Source organism: Dipodomys ordii, unplaced genomic scaffold, assembly GCF_000151885.1.
Source record: "Dipodomys ordii isolate 6190 unplaced genomic scaffold, Dord_2.0 Scaffold7, whole genome shotgun sequence".
Lineage (NCBI taxonomy): Eukaryota > Metazoa > Chordata > Mammalia > Rodentia > Heteromyidae > Dipodomys > Dipodomys ordii.
In genome coordinates this window covers 5,866,620-5,883,028 of record NW_012267223.1, presented here as the reverse complement: position 1 = coordinate 5,883,028, position 16,409 = coordinate 5,866,620, and the positions used below count along the sequence as shown (strand labels likewise).

Below are 16,409 nucleotides of genomic sequence, written 5' to 3'. Positions count from 1 at the left end.
GGCTAGTTTTCAGGCCAGTGGTTTCCAACCTGAGTAGTAAAACAACAAAAGAGATCCCTGGAGTCATTTCCAGTATTTCAAATAGAAAAGAACCTTTTCCTAAAATTAAATGGCGCAGACTAATGAAAATGTCAAGTTTCTTGGCCATGGGCTAGGATTTTCTCAAGAGGTACAGATAGTTTTCTTGTACTGACTTCTAACTATAACCCTCTGATCAATTTTTAAAGGCAAAGAGTCACTATTACATAATAAGACATTTCTCTGTAAACAAAATGCATAGTGACCACAGAGATCAGAGAAGAGGAAACAGTTCCCTAAAGGCAACCATGCACTCCAGACTCCTCCAAGTTTCTTAGTGTCTCCTGTGAAAGCCAAAATTTGATCACAAGGCCTCTGCTGGCTCCTAAAGGCCACCATGATTTCTGATTGCTGCCTACTATCACTCATCCCCCACATTCTTTCCAATAGCCAGGAGTTAGAAGAGAGCTATGTCAGTTGGAGCACATAATGATACAGGCAAGCAAATCATCATTTGCTGTGTGATCATCCAGATCACAAGATCTCTGGAGCACAGGATTCTTACTTCCTTTGATTATGTACTACAAAATTTAACTAGTCTAGATCACATGTCAAAAACAATAATAATCTAGGGCTGGGAAGGTGGCTCAGTGGTAGAGCGCTTGCCTTGCATGCCTGAGGCCCTGGGTTCGATTCCTCAGCACCACATAAGCAAAAAGAAGAGCCGGAAGTGGCGCTGTGGCTCAAGTGGTAGAGTGCTAGCCTTGAGCTGAAGAGCTGAGGGACAGTGCCCAGCCCAGAGTTCAGGCCCCACGACCGGACCCAAAAAAAAAAACAACAATAATAATCTATAAATGGATATGGGGTTCTTAGAAAATAAAATCTTGTATTTTATCATTGAGATAAGAAGAAAATCAACTTATTTCCTGTAGGATATTCATCTATAAGCCAAGTATGAGAAAGTATAAAAATTTACATACTACTCATTACCTTACTCATATAACTGCAACCCCTCTGGTACAGTATTTTTACAATATAATATATATTTTTAGAAGTTTACATCTACTTCCTTATAAATGAAACCAATACAATATATTGTCAATTTTAAATGAATGTTAAGGAAAATCCTATTATGTGTTTGGGAAAATGATAGCAATTTGCACAAAGTACAAAGGTACCTCTGCATTATTATAAAAAGCTGTGCTGTTTTTTTCTTGCACATCTTCTCCTCGTGCTGTGAAGAATGTTAGTGGATAAAAATCCTTATGTGCTGGTTGTTTTCCACTGGCCATCAGCTTACCCTCATAGAAGAGCTCAGAGGTATAACTGCACAGAAAAAGAAGAGGAAAGCGTAATCGATCACCAAAATTAATCTCAACACACACATAGTCATTAATTCTAATAATACTGCTTTTTGTTCATGATTAATTTCTATCTAAACATGTAATACCACTGAATTTTTTAAGGTTTTTGGTTTGTTTTCTTGTGCTGAGAACAGAACCCAAGACTCTATATATTTTAGGCACATGCATCATCACTGAGTTATACCCGATATCCCCAAGCACAGAAAACATATACGATAATTTCTCGAAAAATAATGATAGCAATAATGATGGTGAAGACTCCTGGAACACCACTGTTAAATGGTAAAATAGGAAGGCAAAATATAGAAAGAAAAGAAATAAATGACAACAGTTCAGTAGTGGTTCAGATTTTTGCTCTTTGAGAAAATATGCTACCAAGTGTGCTCTTCCAGTTACTATCTACTTCTCCACTTGTGTACCACCTAACTTTTTTGGTAACAATGGGCCTCATATCAGACACTGTTCTTATCACACACTATGACATTACACCACACTGCCTTCCTCGCACATCTGTGATGATGCTGGGATAAAACTAATTGGACACAGTTGTATAGAAGTAGAGCCCATACAATTATGTACAGTACATCACACCTAATGATGACTATCAATGACTGTTACTCTTTCTGTACTGGTTACATTTTCTCAATGTTCTATCATCTGTAGTCCTTCTTGCACTTACAAAACCATGCACTGCAAAGTAGTATTGCTGTGCTATACCAGGCGCACCACATCACTGAATACATGGAAAAGTCAAGACAATTGAATGACCTACTCCCTTTGGGTTTGTGTACATGCACTCTATGCTCTTCCCATGATGAAAAACTCCTAGTGACACTCTCTTAGAAGGTGTCCATCCTAAGTGATGCCGGCCTATGCATGGCCACTGAAACAATGCAGGGCTGCAGGATATTCAAGTCTCCCACTGTAACAAGAGGGCACTTTACTGAAGAAGATGCCAGCGAGGTTGCAGCAAATGGCTGGGAGCCACAAACGTTGGGTCACAAATTGACATACTAGTAATGTTTTATCTATTCAACTGTTTTTGGTAACACCTAAAAATGATTTCCATATGGATGTCATATGTTGTTAAATTATATCAAGCTTTTAAAAAGTTGAAGTTTCTGATGGGGTTAATAAATGGAAAGGAGCAAATGAGGTTTCTGGAGTGCCAACAAAAATCTGTTTTTACAAGGGGATGCTGGTACAGGCTGTGTTCAACTAGGATTATCATTGAGCTGTCACTTAGGAAATACTGCTTTTTAAAGTTACATGCTAGATTTAATAGAAGTCTTCAAAAGCTCATTAATACGTGCCACAGCTCCCCTCTCTCCCTTCCTTTCAATCTTTTAAAATAGATTCATTATATAACATGGCCACACATCTGATAACCCATTATAAGCTTTGTTGATATGTTTCAATTATGCATATTGATTATACCTTTACCCACAGAAAAATATTCAGTGCCTTATTTTCTAAAAAAAAATCACAACCCTAACTTTTAAAGTATTCTTTTAAAATCCTAAATAGGATTTTAAAATTAGCAACACTAGGGACTCCACATTATTTGTTGGAAATAGCCTGTCCCTAGTCACCTGGTGCCTTGAGTTCCCTCCCAGAGACCACGGAGAGTGTCAATCAGAGGGCAGGTCACACCTACTTGATGATAGCTTCATGCGAGCGGTAGTTCTCACACAGGAGGATCCTACATGGAAACTCGGCAGGGTAATGCTCATAGAGGCGATCAAGTAATGAAACGTGAAGGTTTCTCTCCCTGGCAAACTCGCTGTAAACAAAAGGACTGAGCTGTAACAGACAAACATATAGAGAAAATTGAACTGAGTATGAAGTTCATTTCACCAAAATCAATCAATTATTTAAAATAAGAAACTCAGGCTACATGTGGTGACACACAATGATAATCCCAGCATTCCAAAGGCAGAGAGGAGCATAAATTCCAAGCCAGATTGGGCTACATAAAACTCTGTGTCAAAAGTATTAATGAATGAATGAGCGAAATAACAAGCTAATGGGACATCAAGACTATGATTTTTTTTGGGGGGGGGGGCGCGGGTGGAGGGAAGAGTGCACTAAGATTTGAACTCAGGACCCAGTGCTCTATTACCATTGGCCCTCTTGGCTATTTTTAAACAGAGTATCCCTTTTGCCTCAGATTGTAATTCTCCTTGCTCTTCTTCCCAGATAGATGAGATTACATAGGTGTGTGCCTCTGTGCCTGGGATCTTTTTAGACAGGTGTTTATCTTTTTGGCCAGATTGGTCTCAAATCGCAATGGCCCTATCCCTGCCTTCCAGCATTGCATGGATTATAGGCTTGTGCCCTACTCTTGGCCCCAAGCAATTATTCTGACCACATAACAAAATAACCTTCTAGATCTCATGAAGTTTAAGGAGCCATTCTAGATTATACCTTTTACTGCAAACGAACAAATTAAGCTAGTTTAGGCAAAGGAGCAAAAGCAGAACTCATTAATTTACATTCTCTTCTTTCCTAGCTGTCTTGACAGATTGTAGGTGCAATCTTAATCAACTGTGGCAGAAGAAAAAGAAGTCTAAATTGCCACTTTGTAAAATAGATGTCTTAAAAAAAAATCTGTGTTTCTCTTTCTTATACATAGGTGTTTAAATAACATGAAATCTGACTAGTCTTTGAAATTTTGACTGTAATTTTTAATTAAGCTCTTTGTATCTGAGACCTAAAAAAATTAACCCTTCATGAAAACAGATTTTAGAGTCAGAACTGGAGACTTGTAGAAAGGATAAGTTTTATTCTCTAAGAAACAGTAGGATGGGTCATGGCAAAGTAATAGAGCACTTGTCTAGCCAGTGGAAGCCCTGGTTCAATCCCCAACATAGAAGAAAAGGAAAAGTAAGAGGGCTGGGGTGGGGGTGGAGGGGTAGCTTAGAGGAAGAGAGCTGCCTGCCTAGCATGTGGAAGGCCTTGGTTCAATCCTGAGTATCAGACAGAGAGAGAGAGAAAAAAAAAAGTAAGGGCTGAATATTCATGTTATAAAAAAACAAACTTCAACTTAATAACCTAACCTGGTAAGATTGTTAGTTCTCACCTAGACAAACAGGGAATTAAAAAAAAAAAAAGAGTAGTGGAATAGTCATTTTTCTTCAGAAATAGCAGTATTTTCACCATTAGTACAGAAATACAATACTTAAGCTGTAACACATGGCACAATTTCATAGGAAAAGGAGACCCCATTGTGTCTCTCTGTGCTCTGACCTCCTCTCTTAGTTTCACTTGCATTCTGATAGATAAACCTCCTGTAAAAGCCCCCTTTCGATCCCAGGCTGACATGAGCATCATGTGAAGCAAATGAAGACTGCCCTTGAGACCAGCAAGCCCAAATGGAGAGTCCAACTTCCTGGACAACAGGAAGACTGTGCTGTTGGAATCCCTTCAGCACTTGCCTTTGCATTTTCCCTTTGTAATCTCAAGATGCTACTGACAAGACAAAGGCCACCCAGAGATCAGCCTTCCCAATGTGCTACACTGAAACCTCCTTTCCGTTCCATATGAATTTCTCCAGCTGTTTTCATGTGGGATGCATGGCCCAACATGGTTTTTCAGACCCCAAAAGCCAGAAACAGGATGTTTTAGGAAATAGAATATTAACAGTTAAAAGTTACTTTTAAGACAATGTCTGGCAGAGCACTTACCTGCATGTGATCACCAGCCAAAACAATCCGAGTGTTTTTAGCTGCTAATGCTAGAGGCATAATGGTTTCACACTCCATGGCCTGGGCAGCTTCATCTAACAGAATGTGTGTAAAGAACCCTAGAAAGAACAGTGAAAGACAACGAGGTGTTTTACATCAACAAAAATGGTAGGCATTGGTTTTGAGTCTACTAAGGAACAATATTAACTTTGTTAATCTCAAAGTTAGCTAATGAGTACTTTTAAGGCCCCATCCTCAATTAAATAATCATCCTAAATCATCACTAAAAAATAGTTTTTCACATAAATAGCCATTTGACTTAACAGATATGTAAATACATGTGGTAAAAACCACTCAAAGGCCAACAGTTAAATAAGTACAAATAGAAAAGACTATGAAGCTGGACACCAGTGGCTGACATCTATAATCCTAGCTACTCTGGAGACTGAGATGTGAGGATCACAGTTTGTAGCCAGCCTGGGCAGGAAAGTCCCTGAGCCTCTTATCTCTAAATAAATGCCAGAAAACCAGAAGCAGAGCTGTGGCTCAAAGTGGTAGAGTGCTAGCACCAAAGCTCAGGGACAGTTCCCAGGCCCTGAGTCCAAGCCCCACAACAAATGCAAGGATGAAAGAAAGGAAGAAAGGAAGAGGGGAGAAAGGAAGGATGAAGGTAGGAAGGCAGGCAGGAAGGAAGGCAGGCAGGCAGGCAGCCAGGCAGCCAGGATCAGACTATGGAGACAGGAAATTACTGGGATTTGAATTCAGGGCCCACACTTGCTAGACTGGCAATTTTACCACGTAAGCCACTTCTCTTGTTTTTGCTGGCTATTTTTGAGACACAGTCTCATGAATTTTTCTGCCCAGACTGGTCTCAAAACATGATCCTTCTATTCTCCACTTTCCAAGTAGCTAGAATTACAGGCATGAGCCACCAGTGCCCAGCTAAGAAAAGATTTGTAAAGTGAAGAGTAGACAGCCATAGTGGCTCACAACTGTAATCCTAGCTACTTGGGAGGTAGGGATGGAGAGGATCATGGATCAAGACCAGCTCCGGCAAAAAGTTAGTGGGACTCCATTTCAACAAACAAATCAGGCATGGAGGTACACAACTGTGATACCAGCTACATGGGAGGCAATGGTATGGAGATCACTGCCTGCCTAGTCCAATATGTGAGACCCTCTCTGAAAAACAACATAAAGCAAAAAGGGTTGGGGTATGGCTCAAGTAGTAGAGAAGAGAAGGCCATGATTTCAATCCCTTGTACCACAAAGAAAGTACAAGATAGTGGCTTTTCACTAAAAGAAGAAGAACCATACACTGACGACCTCATAGCTTTTTCGCTACTTGTCAAAATACCACAAGTATAATAATAGTAGCTCATAAGCATGAAAGCATGCACACTAGACATTGAAGAACATTATACCCAATATCTAATATAAAGGAAATAGTTATAACCTAACTTGGACTGACAATCAACTAATCTGTTTAGATTCATTTTTCACATACAACTATATGTCCCTTGATACAAATATATTCCAAGCAATGTAACATTGTATGAATATCAGAGAACATACTTACACGCATCTAAATGATTTATAGATACTGTGTGTGTATGTGTGCCTGAGGGGAGCGGGGAGCTTATTGCTGATAGGGCCACAATGAACAAAACAACACAAGAGAACAACGCAATCCAGAAACCCAGTGAACTTGAGGTGTGGTATTCCAGTGCAAACAATGAATGGGGCACTGCTTTGTAACAAACTTCTGTGTAAGTAAAAGGAATGCATTCTAAAATAATGATTAAAACGTGCAATGCAGCTAGGAACAGTGTCATGTGCCTATAGTCCCAGCCACTCAAGAAATTGAGAAGGAAGAAGTTCAAGGCCAGCCTACACAATAGAATGAAGCCTCATATCACAAACACACACACACAAGCACATACATGCATGTGCACACGAGCATACACACACACACATAAACACATATAGTAAATATAACAGTACAGTAAATACGTAAGTGTGGAACAGTCTTTTGTCATCATTATAGAATTATACACACTTATCTCTTGGCATGTTGCATATGATACCACTGGAAAGCAGTAGGTTTGTTTCCGCCAGCATCACTATACCAATTAAGTGATGTAATCTGTCGTGATTTTGCCATGGTTACAGCTTCGTTTACAGTAGGAACTTGTAATTCCATTATAAACACAGAACAACCATTATATATGGTTTGTCATTAATGAAAATTCATTATATGGTGGACAACCATACACATATCATTTTTCTAGTCTAAGATCTTACTGTGGGTGTTTTTTTTTTAAATCATCATTTTTTGTCATTGTTTTTGTAATCACTGCAAAAATAGTGACTGTTACCAGATGTCAAAATTGTACTGTATCAACTGGTCCCCAGATACAAATCTTCATAGAAGGAAACATCCATCGTTGGGGCTGCTGTTGTGCTCACGTGAGGGCACGGAGCAGTACAGGAAGTGCGCACAGTGTACAGGAAGGAAAGGAAAGTCCCTTTGCTCCTTAGAGGGGAAAACCTGACAAAGGAAAAGCCCTATCACCATAATGCCAACTCCCCAGGTAGGAAAGTGGACCTGATCTTACTGTCATAGCAGAGATCACAGAGTGAAAGTACAAAAACTTGTCACTGATGTACTGATGCCTTCCTGTGTCTCTCTGAAGGAACCTAACTTCTATTTTGTTCCCTATTTCCCTGCTATTGAGAATTCAACTTGCCAGGCACCGGTGCTCACACCTGTAATCCAGACAACTCAAGAGGTTGAGATCTGAGGATCGCAGTTTGAAGCCAGCCAGCTCAGGCAACAAAGTCTATGAGACTCTTTATCTCTAACTGCCACAAAAAGCTGGAAGTGGAACTGTGGCACAAGTGGTAGAGTGTTATCCTTGAGCAAAAATGCTCAGGGCAGTACTAGGCTCTGAGTTCAAGTCCTAGGACCAGCACCAAAAAAAGAAAAATAATTTAACCTGTCTGTCCAATGTTCTAATGCAAATTGTCATTATGTTGGGAAACTACCAATCACAACCATCTGCTAAGATAAATGGCTGTGGACCAGAGAGAGCACAGGCAGCACTGACTCATCTATACCACACAGCATAGGCAGGACATAATCACATGGGTTTTTTCCTCCCCATTGAACAGAATGTCTGCTTTTGGTTTATTTTTGTTTTTAGACAGGGTCTCATTATGTAGCCCAGGCTGGCCCCAAACTCAAACCTCTTGCCTCAGCCCCCAGAGAGCTGGGAGTATAATCATAGACCACCATGTCTGGCTTGTGTTTATTCTAAAAGAGTAAGAAAAATGACTATATAAACATGGGATCAAATTAGAAAACTGAGACTAATGAAAAATATGTTTTCATTAGGTAAAACTTTAATTAAATGGAGCTAGATGTCCATAAGGAACTGCATAAATCATGCAAATTGTTGACTACTACTTAAGCTACAAAAAGCAACTTGAATTAATCAAACTGACTTAGCTTGAGCCTTGGTTTTCTTATCTATAAAATAAGCCTTCGTAGAATGTAAGAATTAAGTGAAATATAAACAACATCAAGACTGAAGACCTTATTTCCAAAAAGTTATGAGTCTACACTCAATCCCTTCAAAGCCATTCTTTCTTTCTTACAAATGATCCTAGTGTAGGTGGGTAAAGTTTTCATCTACATGGCAAATATGCATCATAATCATAAAGTAATGAGACTGATTGTTAAATGGACATACCAAAATTTACATTTCATATAGTGTTGTTCCAGTCAAAGAAGTCACTTGGGATGAAATATAACTCACTCCAATATGCTGCCACAGTTCAAAACATTTCTGAACCTCTGCTCTGTAACTGCCCTCACCAGCCAGCTATCAGCTGCATGCACAAGAAAACAGGTCTCATTACATTGGAGGCACGTCTCTTTTTCTTACTTCTTTTTAACCCCTAATGGATTGCCCAGGCTGATCAAACCACCTAATTCATCAGACACATCTCAGCTCTTTGAAGACTTTCTAAAATTACATCTCCCTTCAATTAAAAAAAAAAAAAGAAAGAAAGAAAGAAAGAAAAGAAAAAAGTTGGCCACCACTTTTTCCTTCAAGATAAACAGAAGTTTATCAGGAGCCTCCAGGTGTCTATATTCTGGGCCAGGTGCCAAGAAAACAAGGTGAAGAGAACAGGACTTGAGTGTTCAAAAGGATTTGTCACAGGTTCTGAAAGCAATTCCAAAAGGAGACAGTAAAAAAGTACATTGAGCGATGTCAACAATTATTATATGGTAGTAGCAAATTAGTTTCCTTTTAGTTCAAAGGAATACTATTTTTCCATGGGTAAGCTCAAAATATTTACCAGAACTTCTCATCTTATATCTGCATTTAAGTTAGGTTGATTTTACATAGTTCCAGTGTATAACCTTAAAGTCACAAAAAAAATTTAGTATAAATGTTTCTATACTATATAATACAAAAGCAAATTTAAGACAAAAATCTGAGAAAATTATAAAAAAAACAACACTGCCCAAATTTGAATTCTTCACAGATCTTAATAAAGAACCATTGCTTGGCCTTCAGAGAAAAGTGAATCAGCAGTCACAAAGTGTTTGTACTAGAGTTGACAAATTATTCCCAGTGAAGGGCCACCCAGTGTACATTTTAAATCTTGCAGGCCAGATGGTCTCTGCTGTAACGACTTAACTCAACTACTGCAGCACAAGGCAGCTGTCGACAAGAAATATGTAATGAGATGAGCATGGACAACCATGCTCCATCCAGTAAACTTTATTTACACAATCATCATGCCAGGTACCAGTGGCTTATACCTGAAATCCTAGCTACTCAGAAGGCTAAGATCTGGAAGACAGAGGTTTAGAGCCAGCTCTGACAGAAAAACTCACTATATTCCATCTCCAAAGCAACCAGTGAAAAAGCAAGGCTGGAGGTATGGCTCAGGTGGTAAAGCATAAGCCAAGTACAAGGCCCTGAGTTCAAACCCCAATACCACCAGAACAAAACAAAACAATAAAACAACAATAGGCATCAAGCCAAATTGGCACATGTGCTATCATTTGCCCACATCTAGTCTAAACTGAATGTATAAGCCATGACCCTGTAAGACACAGGTTGTGTGTCTGGAATGGGCATACCAGGTTCAAGGTCCAGCTGACAGAGGTACTGGGAAGTGTTCAATGTCACCACCACCACTCGATGATTAAGAATATCTTCCTTCTGGGGCATCTGAAAGGTGGAATGTGCGCTGGAGATCAAACAGTACTGATGCACAACTGGGTGGACAGTCTTTACCCAGCGATTTCGGAAATATACCCTGTTAAAAAATGGTAACATTTCTGACTTACATTTAATAATATCTTAACAATATGTTTTATTGAAAGGTTAGCTAATACTATAAAAATACTTAAGTACTTTACACTGTCATTTTTGTGATAATTAAGATAGGCACCATTAATAAGATCATTCAAAACCATCTAATATTTTTCAAATTCTGAGAATAGTGGAAAAACGACAAATTCATAGTCAGAGGTTGCTCCATGGTAAAACACTTGCCTAGCATGTACAAGACACTAGGTTCATTCTCCAGCAACAGGGGAAAAGTACTATATCTGATACCAATTAAGTAAGAAAAAAAAATAATTCTTTAAACAGGCAATAATCTAGTGACAAAATTTTAATTCATTACAACCTTATTCATGTATTGAATTCATATGCAATAAATAAGCAATCAAATGGCTACTTCGAGTACTAAGAATCAGAAAGATCTGATCTAAGAATACCAATTTCTTTAAAGAGCTATCTAAAACAATAAATGCCTTCAATATGCCTAGAAAGCACCAAATGCACTTTTCTTGAAAAGACAGCTTTCCTAGAGTGATTACTTTGCCAGAATAGATGCTGATCCTACATTGCTTTTCAAGTTGCATTATAATCCAAGTTAAAAATGAAACCAAGGGGTTGGGAATGTGGCATAGTGGTAGAGTGCTTGCCTAGCCTGGGTTCGATTCCTCAATTCCACATAAACAGAAAGGCCAGAGGTGGCACTGTGGCTTAAATGGTATGAGTGCTAGCCTTGAACAAAAAAAGCTCAGGGTCAGTGCCTGTGCCCTGAGTTCAAGCCCCAGGACTGGCAAAAAAAAACATACATACATACATACATACATATATATATATATATATATATATATATATATATATATATATATATAAAATCTTCATCCCAAATATTTTAACAAACACTTAGTTCTTCCTGGCAATGAACAGGATTTTGTAAATTTGAATCCTAAATACGCGTACTTAAAGATACCATACTCCCCCTATTTTTACACTATCACACTTTCCAAGGCATCATCTAGACTGCACAGTACAGAACAGACAGTAAATCCCTCATCAGCCTGACTCCCTGAAGACACCCATCCTTTCTCGTGGTCACATGTAGGCACTTGGTGCCCTCTTGTGTTCCTTTCTTGGCATCCTACAACAACTCCATTATAAAGCTCATCTCCCCAATGCAGTTTGTCATTTTAATTTTTCAACTCCATCTCCCAAACATTTCATGTTCATTGTTCATCATGAGGAAAGTTACAATTAATATATATTAATCTGAGTCAATATAATCATAGGTGGTACTAATAAATCCTAAGAATTCAAAGCATTAATACTCTTAGGAAATATAGTTGCAAATTAATGCTTTTCCTAAACAGAAAAAGTACTGTGAAAATAAAAAGAAAACATCTGGAGAAATCAGATGTTTTTCCTAGTTTTATTCTGTTTATTAAATGAAATAACATGAAACTTAAATCTGAATATATTGAGTATTTTTCCATTTTGCATTGAGCCAGTGAGACTTAAGAAATAGGAAGATCAGCTAGCAGGCAAGTTCCACATATGGGCCACTAACTACACATAAAATGTTCTGGAACATAACTTGTTATTCTACATGTTTAGATGTACTCATTGCCTGTTGGATTACAGCTCATAAGAAGTAATTTTACATGGAACAAGGCCAACGTTACCTAGTGAAATGATAGATTTTAGTCATCAGCAACAATTCTTACCTCAAGTGTGAAATGGCCTATGCTAAGTCAAACAAGATTTGAAAGCATTCTATTTAACTGTTCTAAACCAAGCACACCAAGGTAACTGAGACTGGCACATTTTCTACAACACACATAGACACAAGTTCTACCAACACAACAAATGAATGATCTATCTCCGTTAGCGTCATCCTTCAATAAATGTGACATTTTAACCTACAGTAAGTAAATTCATTTGGTATTTTCTTATTAAATACAAATGTATTCTACTTAAGACAATGATATCTGTTTTGTCTTCTAGAGTAAAAACAAAATGTAGCATAAGAATCTATGTGAGAAGGCCAAACCACTGTCTTCTCTCTCATTTTCAATTTACTTCTAAAACCATTTAAATGGTTTTGGTTATGGTTCTTAAAATGTTATATTACATAATTTCAATTTTCCATGCCTAGGCTCAACGAGAAATAAAGAGTTAGTGAATTATGAGTCAAAGTGTGGTTAGAAATTAATTTTTTAACAATAATTTGAAGAACCTAGGCCATGATATATTAGTTGGTAAAATGGTAAACTAAACATTAATTCATATAACAATGAAAGCAAATGGTGGCTTTATAATAAATATTTCATGATTGTTTATTGTTTTCTGAAGAAAAGGATTTATCCTCCCATAATCCTCTATTTAGGTACATTTCAGAGGATCTCACTAGATTTTTCTAGCAAAAAGTTGTGAATTGCAGTTAATGACATTATATTGCCAAACTCATTTTAGTATTTCATGTGCCTCTAATGTGTAGCTTTCATGAAATTACCAAGATTACAATCAAATTTTATTTTCATAAATAAACCATGACTACATGACCACTCAGCCATGTAAAAATATGCTAGCATTTCAACTAAATTAAATTCAATTTCAGTTAATCATATTTATATTATTTCATCATACTAGCTTTTAGAGGTATGTATCAAAATCTACTCAGGGTGTAACATTTTTACACATGAAACTTAAAAAAAGGATGTCTTTCTATATACTTAATGGTTAAGAAATTAATGGTCAAAGTTTTTACATTTTACCTTAATTTTAAATGATTTTTTTTCCAGGAGATATAACCTCCAAATGACAATACAGAGTTAAAGATTTGGGTATTTCCAAAGCTACTAAAATCTTTACAGACACCTTTTCTTAAGAATAACAAAGTATGATACAGATACATAATAAGCCTTAAAAAATACCTGAGAGGTCTTGCCTGGGGATTGCCTGCTTCTACATATGGATGTAAATAATCCTTTATGTAGAGATCAGCAGCACTATTAGAATGGGTGCAAATGAGAATCCTGCTGAAATAAATGGTGCAAATAAAAAGAATGATAAAACACAAAACTACTCAAGCAGTATAATACAAAAAAGGAGTGGCCATCTTACTAGTCAAATATCCCTTTCCCTTAACCTACCCATCAGTCTCTAACATTACTCAGTGACACCTTTAGGAATTTCTCCTAGGATAGCCTAAAAAGGAAGTTCCCCCAAACCATGATTAACCCTATATATAAAAATGTGATTTTTAATGAGCTCATTGGGCTCTAACATATATCACAACTCCCCAGCAAACTGGATGGCTCTTTAGAAACTAACATTGTTTTCATGACCAATTTTTAAAAACATTATGTTTTAAGAGGATTGAAATTTGCTTTAGGGGTTGCATTTTTCTATAATTTCTAGGAGCTAGATGAAAACTGTCATATGGGCCCTTATTTTTTATTTAAAAGAACATATAACCCTGCTACCAAATATATCTTCCACCCCCTCACCTAGTCTCCTGCTGCTGCAGTATATGCTTGACAGCCTGAGCTAGCGTGAATGTTTTGCCTGTCCCATAGGGTCCGATGATAAGGACAGGCGGCAGCTGGATAGAAAGTGGAGTGGTAATGGCCAAGACAGCTTCTTTCTGTTTGGCGTTTAGTCGAGGGTCCAACTGTTCATCCCATTGTCTGTGAAAAATACAAATGTAACTTATTTAAGTCATATGCTTCTTAATCATGAACACAACCTGACATGATACACAAGTATTCTGAATTTTACTGAGCCATTAAATCTACTGAAATAATAACACCTCAAACAACTGGTGCTTATTCTAAAACCACTTTTTAGGAAATTTAAAACTAATCTTCTTTAGGCAACTAAGAAATCAAACACTTCTAGTCTGTTACTGCTACCTTCCTGAGTAGTAATAGCAACGTTTCAAAAACATCATTTTCCTGTCACATAAAAGCATCAAAGCAGCTGATAAGTTGTATAAAAAATAAAATGTATAAAAAAACTAAATGAATTTCAATGATTAATCCATCGAAAGGCTTAAAAAACAAGAAAAATGCAGGGAAAAAACCTTGTATGTCCTTAGGAGACACTTTTTACAAAACATTAATTTAGAAAACAGCAAACACTTTAAAAAGTAGTAAAAGCCAAACAATACATTTTCTAAAATGTCCATGCACATAAATCATATACATGTCACAGTAACACAAATGGCTGTTTAAGATCTAGCTTGTTAGTATCCCTTTTATGACTTGGCTGTTTTGAACATTTAAATGGGCAGCAGATGCTGAAACAGATCAAACAAAGTGGAGAATAAACAATATCCTTTCCAAAACTATAATTAAAATACTAAATATTGTCACAACTATGATAAAAATGACAGAGATGTGAACTAAAATAAGAAGGATATGTAAAAGAGATTCTTAGAAAATTTCTAACATGCCTGAATGATGATCCCAAAATAGGAGAAAGGAATTTAGATATCTCTGTAAGGCTGCATTCTACTTAATCTGAAGCTAGTTTTATATCTATTTATATATATAAACATCTTAATATTTTCCATTTTTAATTACTTAATGCCACTATGAGAGATCATCTCAAACCTAAAAAATTCTTTAAAAATGCAGCTAAGTTAGCCAGGCGCAGGTGGCTCACACCTGTAATCCTAGCTACTCAGGAAGCTAAGATCTAAGGATCGCGGTTCAAAGCCAGCCAGGGCAGGAAGGTTCATGAGACTCAGAAAACCAGAAGTGGTGCTGTGGCTCAATTGGTAGAGTGCTAGCCTTGAGCTGAAGAGTTCAGGGACAGCACCCAGAGTTCAAGCCCCATGACCGACCAAAAAAAAAGAAAAACCCAGCTTGGAAAATAACCTTTACTATTACTTATTTTTCTTAACTTAAAAAAAAATTTAACATTAAGGAGCCGAGCGCCAGTGGCTCACACCTGAATTCCTAGCTACTCAGGAGGCTGAGATCTTAGGATCACAGTTCAAAGCCAGCCCGGGCAGAAAAGTCCATGAGACTCTTATCTCCAATAAACCACTAGAAAACCGGAAGTGCCACCATGGCTCAAGTGGAAGAGTGCTAGCTAGCCTTGCGCTGAAGAACTGAGTGACAGCACCCAAGCCCAGAGTTCAAGCTCTATGACCGACAAAGACAAACAAAAAGGAAGGAAGGAAGGGAGGGAGGGAGGGAGGGAGGGAGGGAGGACAAAATGAGCTTCATGCAGTTGCCCTAGATGTCCCGAAGCCAGGTTATTAACAGTTCACTTCATTGGAATTCTGCCAGTACCTAAAAATAATCTTCTAGAAATGAAGAAAATGATCACTAAGTCCAGACTTGATGTATGTGACAGATACTAGGAAAGATTACCCAAAACCATTCACAACGCTCTTTTCCTCTGCCTTCTCTAGAGCAACCATGAGACAACATAAGAAGAAAAGCCAGGGCCTGGAAGGTGGCTCAGTGGTAGAGCGCTTGCCTTGCATGCCTGAGGCCCTGGGTTCAATTCCTCAGCACCACATAAGCAGGAAAAAAAAGCCAGAAGTGGCGCTGTGGTTCAAGTGGTAGAGTGCTAGCCTTGAGCTGAAGAGCTGAGGGACATTCCCAGGCCCAGAGTTCAGGCCCATGACTGACAAAAAAAAAAAAAAGAAGAAGAAGAAGAAGAAAAGCCACTGCTGGGCACTGCCAGGCTTACACCTTTAATCCTACCTACTGAAGAGGCTGAGATCTGAGGATCATGGTTCAAAACTAGCCCAAGCAGAAAAGACTGTGAGACTCTCTTATCTCCAGTTAACGACCAGAAAACCGGAAGTGGTGCTGTGGCTCAAGCAGGAGAGCGCTCGCCTTGAGTTGAAGAGCACAGGGATAGCGCCCAGGCCCAGAGTTCAAGCCCCATGACCGACCAAAAAAAGAAAGAAAGAAGGACAGGAAGGAAGGAAGGAAGGAAGGAAGGAAGGAAGGAAGGAA

General features: G+C 38.0%; 1 protein-coding gene across 3 annotated transcripts in view; it reads right to left on the bottom strand.

The window, feature by feature from the left end:
• The window catches only part of Helz (helicase with zinc finger), a 147,633-nt gene that overhangs the window by 42,539 nt on the left and 88,685 nt on the right, over positions 1–16,409 (bottom strand). For 2 of the 3 annotated variants that reach the window (XM_013037884.1, XM_013037885.1), the window contains 6 exons: positions 13,938–14,117; positions 13,362–13,466; positions 10,230–10,408; positions 5,069–5,187; positions 3,040–3,185; positions 1,197–1,344 (listed from right to left, as the gene is read on the bottom strand). In XM_013037884.1, the coding sequence (XP_012893338.1) occupies positions 1,197–1,344; positions 3,040–3,185; positions 5,069–5,187; positions 10,230–10,408; positions 13,362–13,466; positions 13,938–14,117 (877 nt within the window). The remainder of the gene's footprint in view (positions 1–1,196; positions 1,345–3,039; positions 3,186–5,068; positions 5,188–10,229; positions 10,409–13,361; positions 13,467–13,937; positions 14,118–16,409) is intronic. The other variant, XM_013037886.1, reaches the window with a different exon arrangement.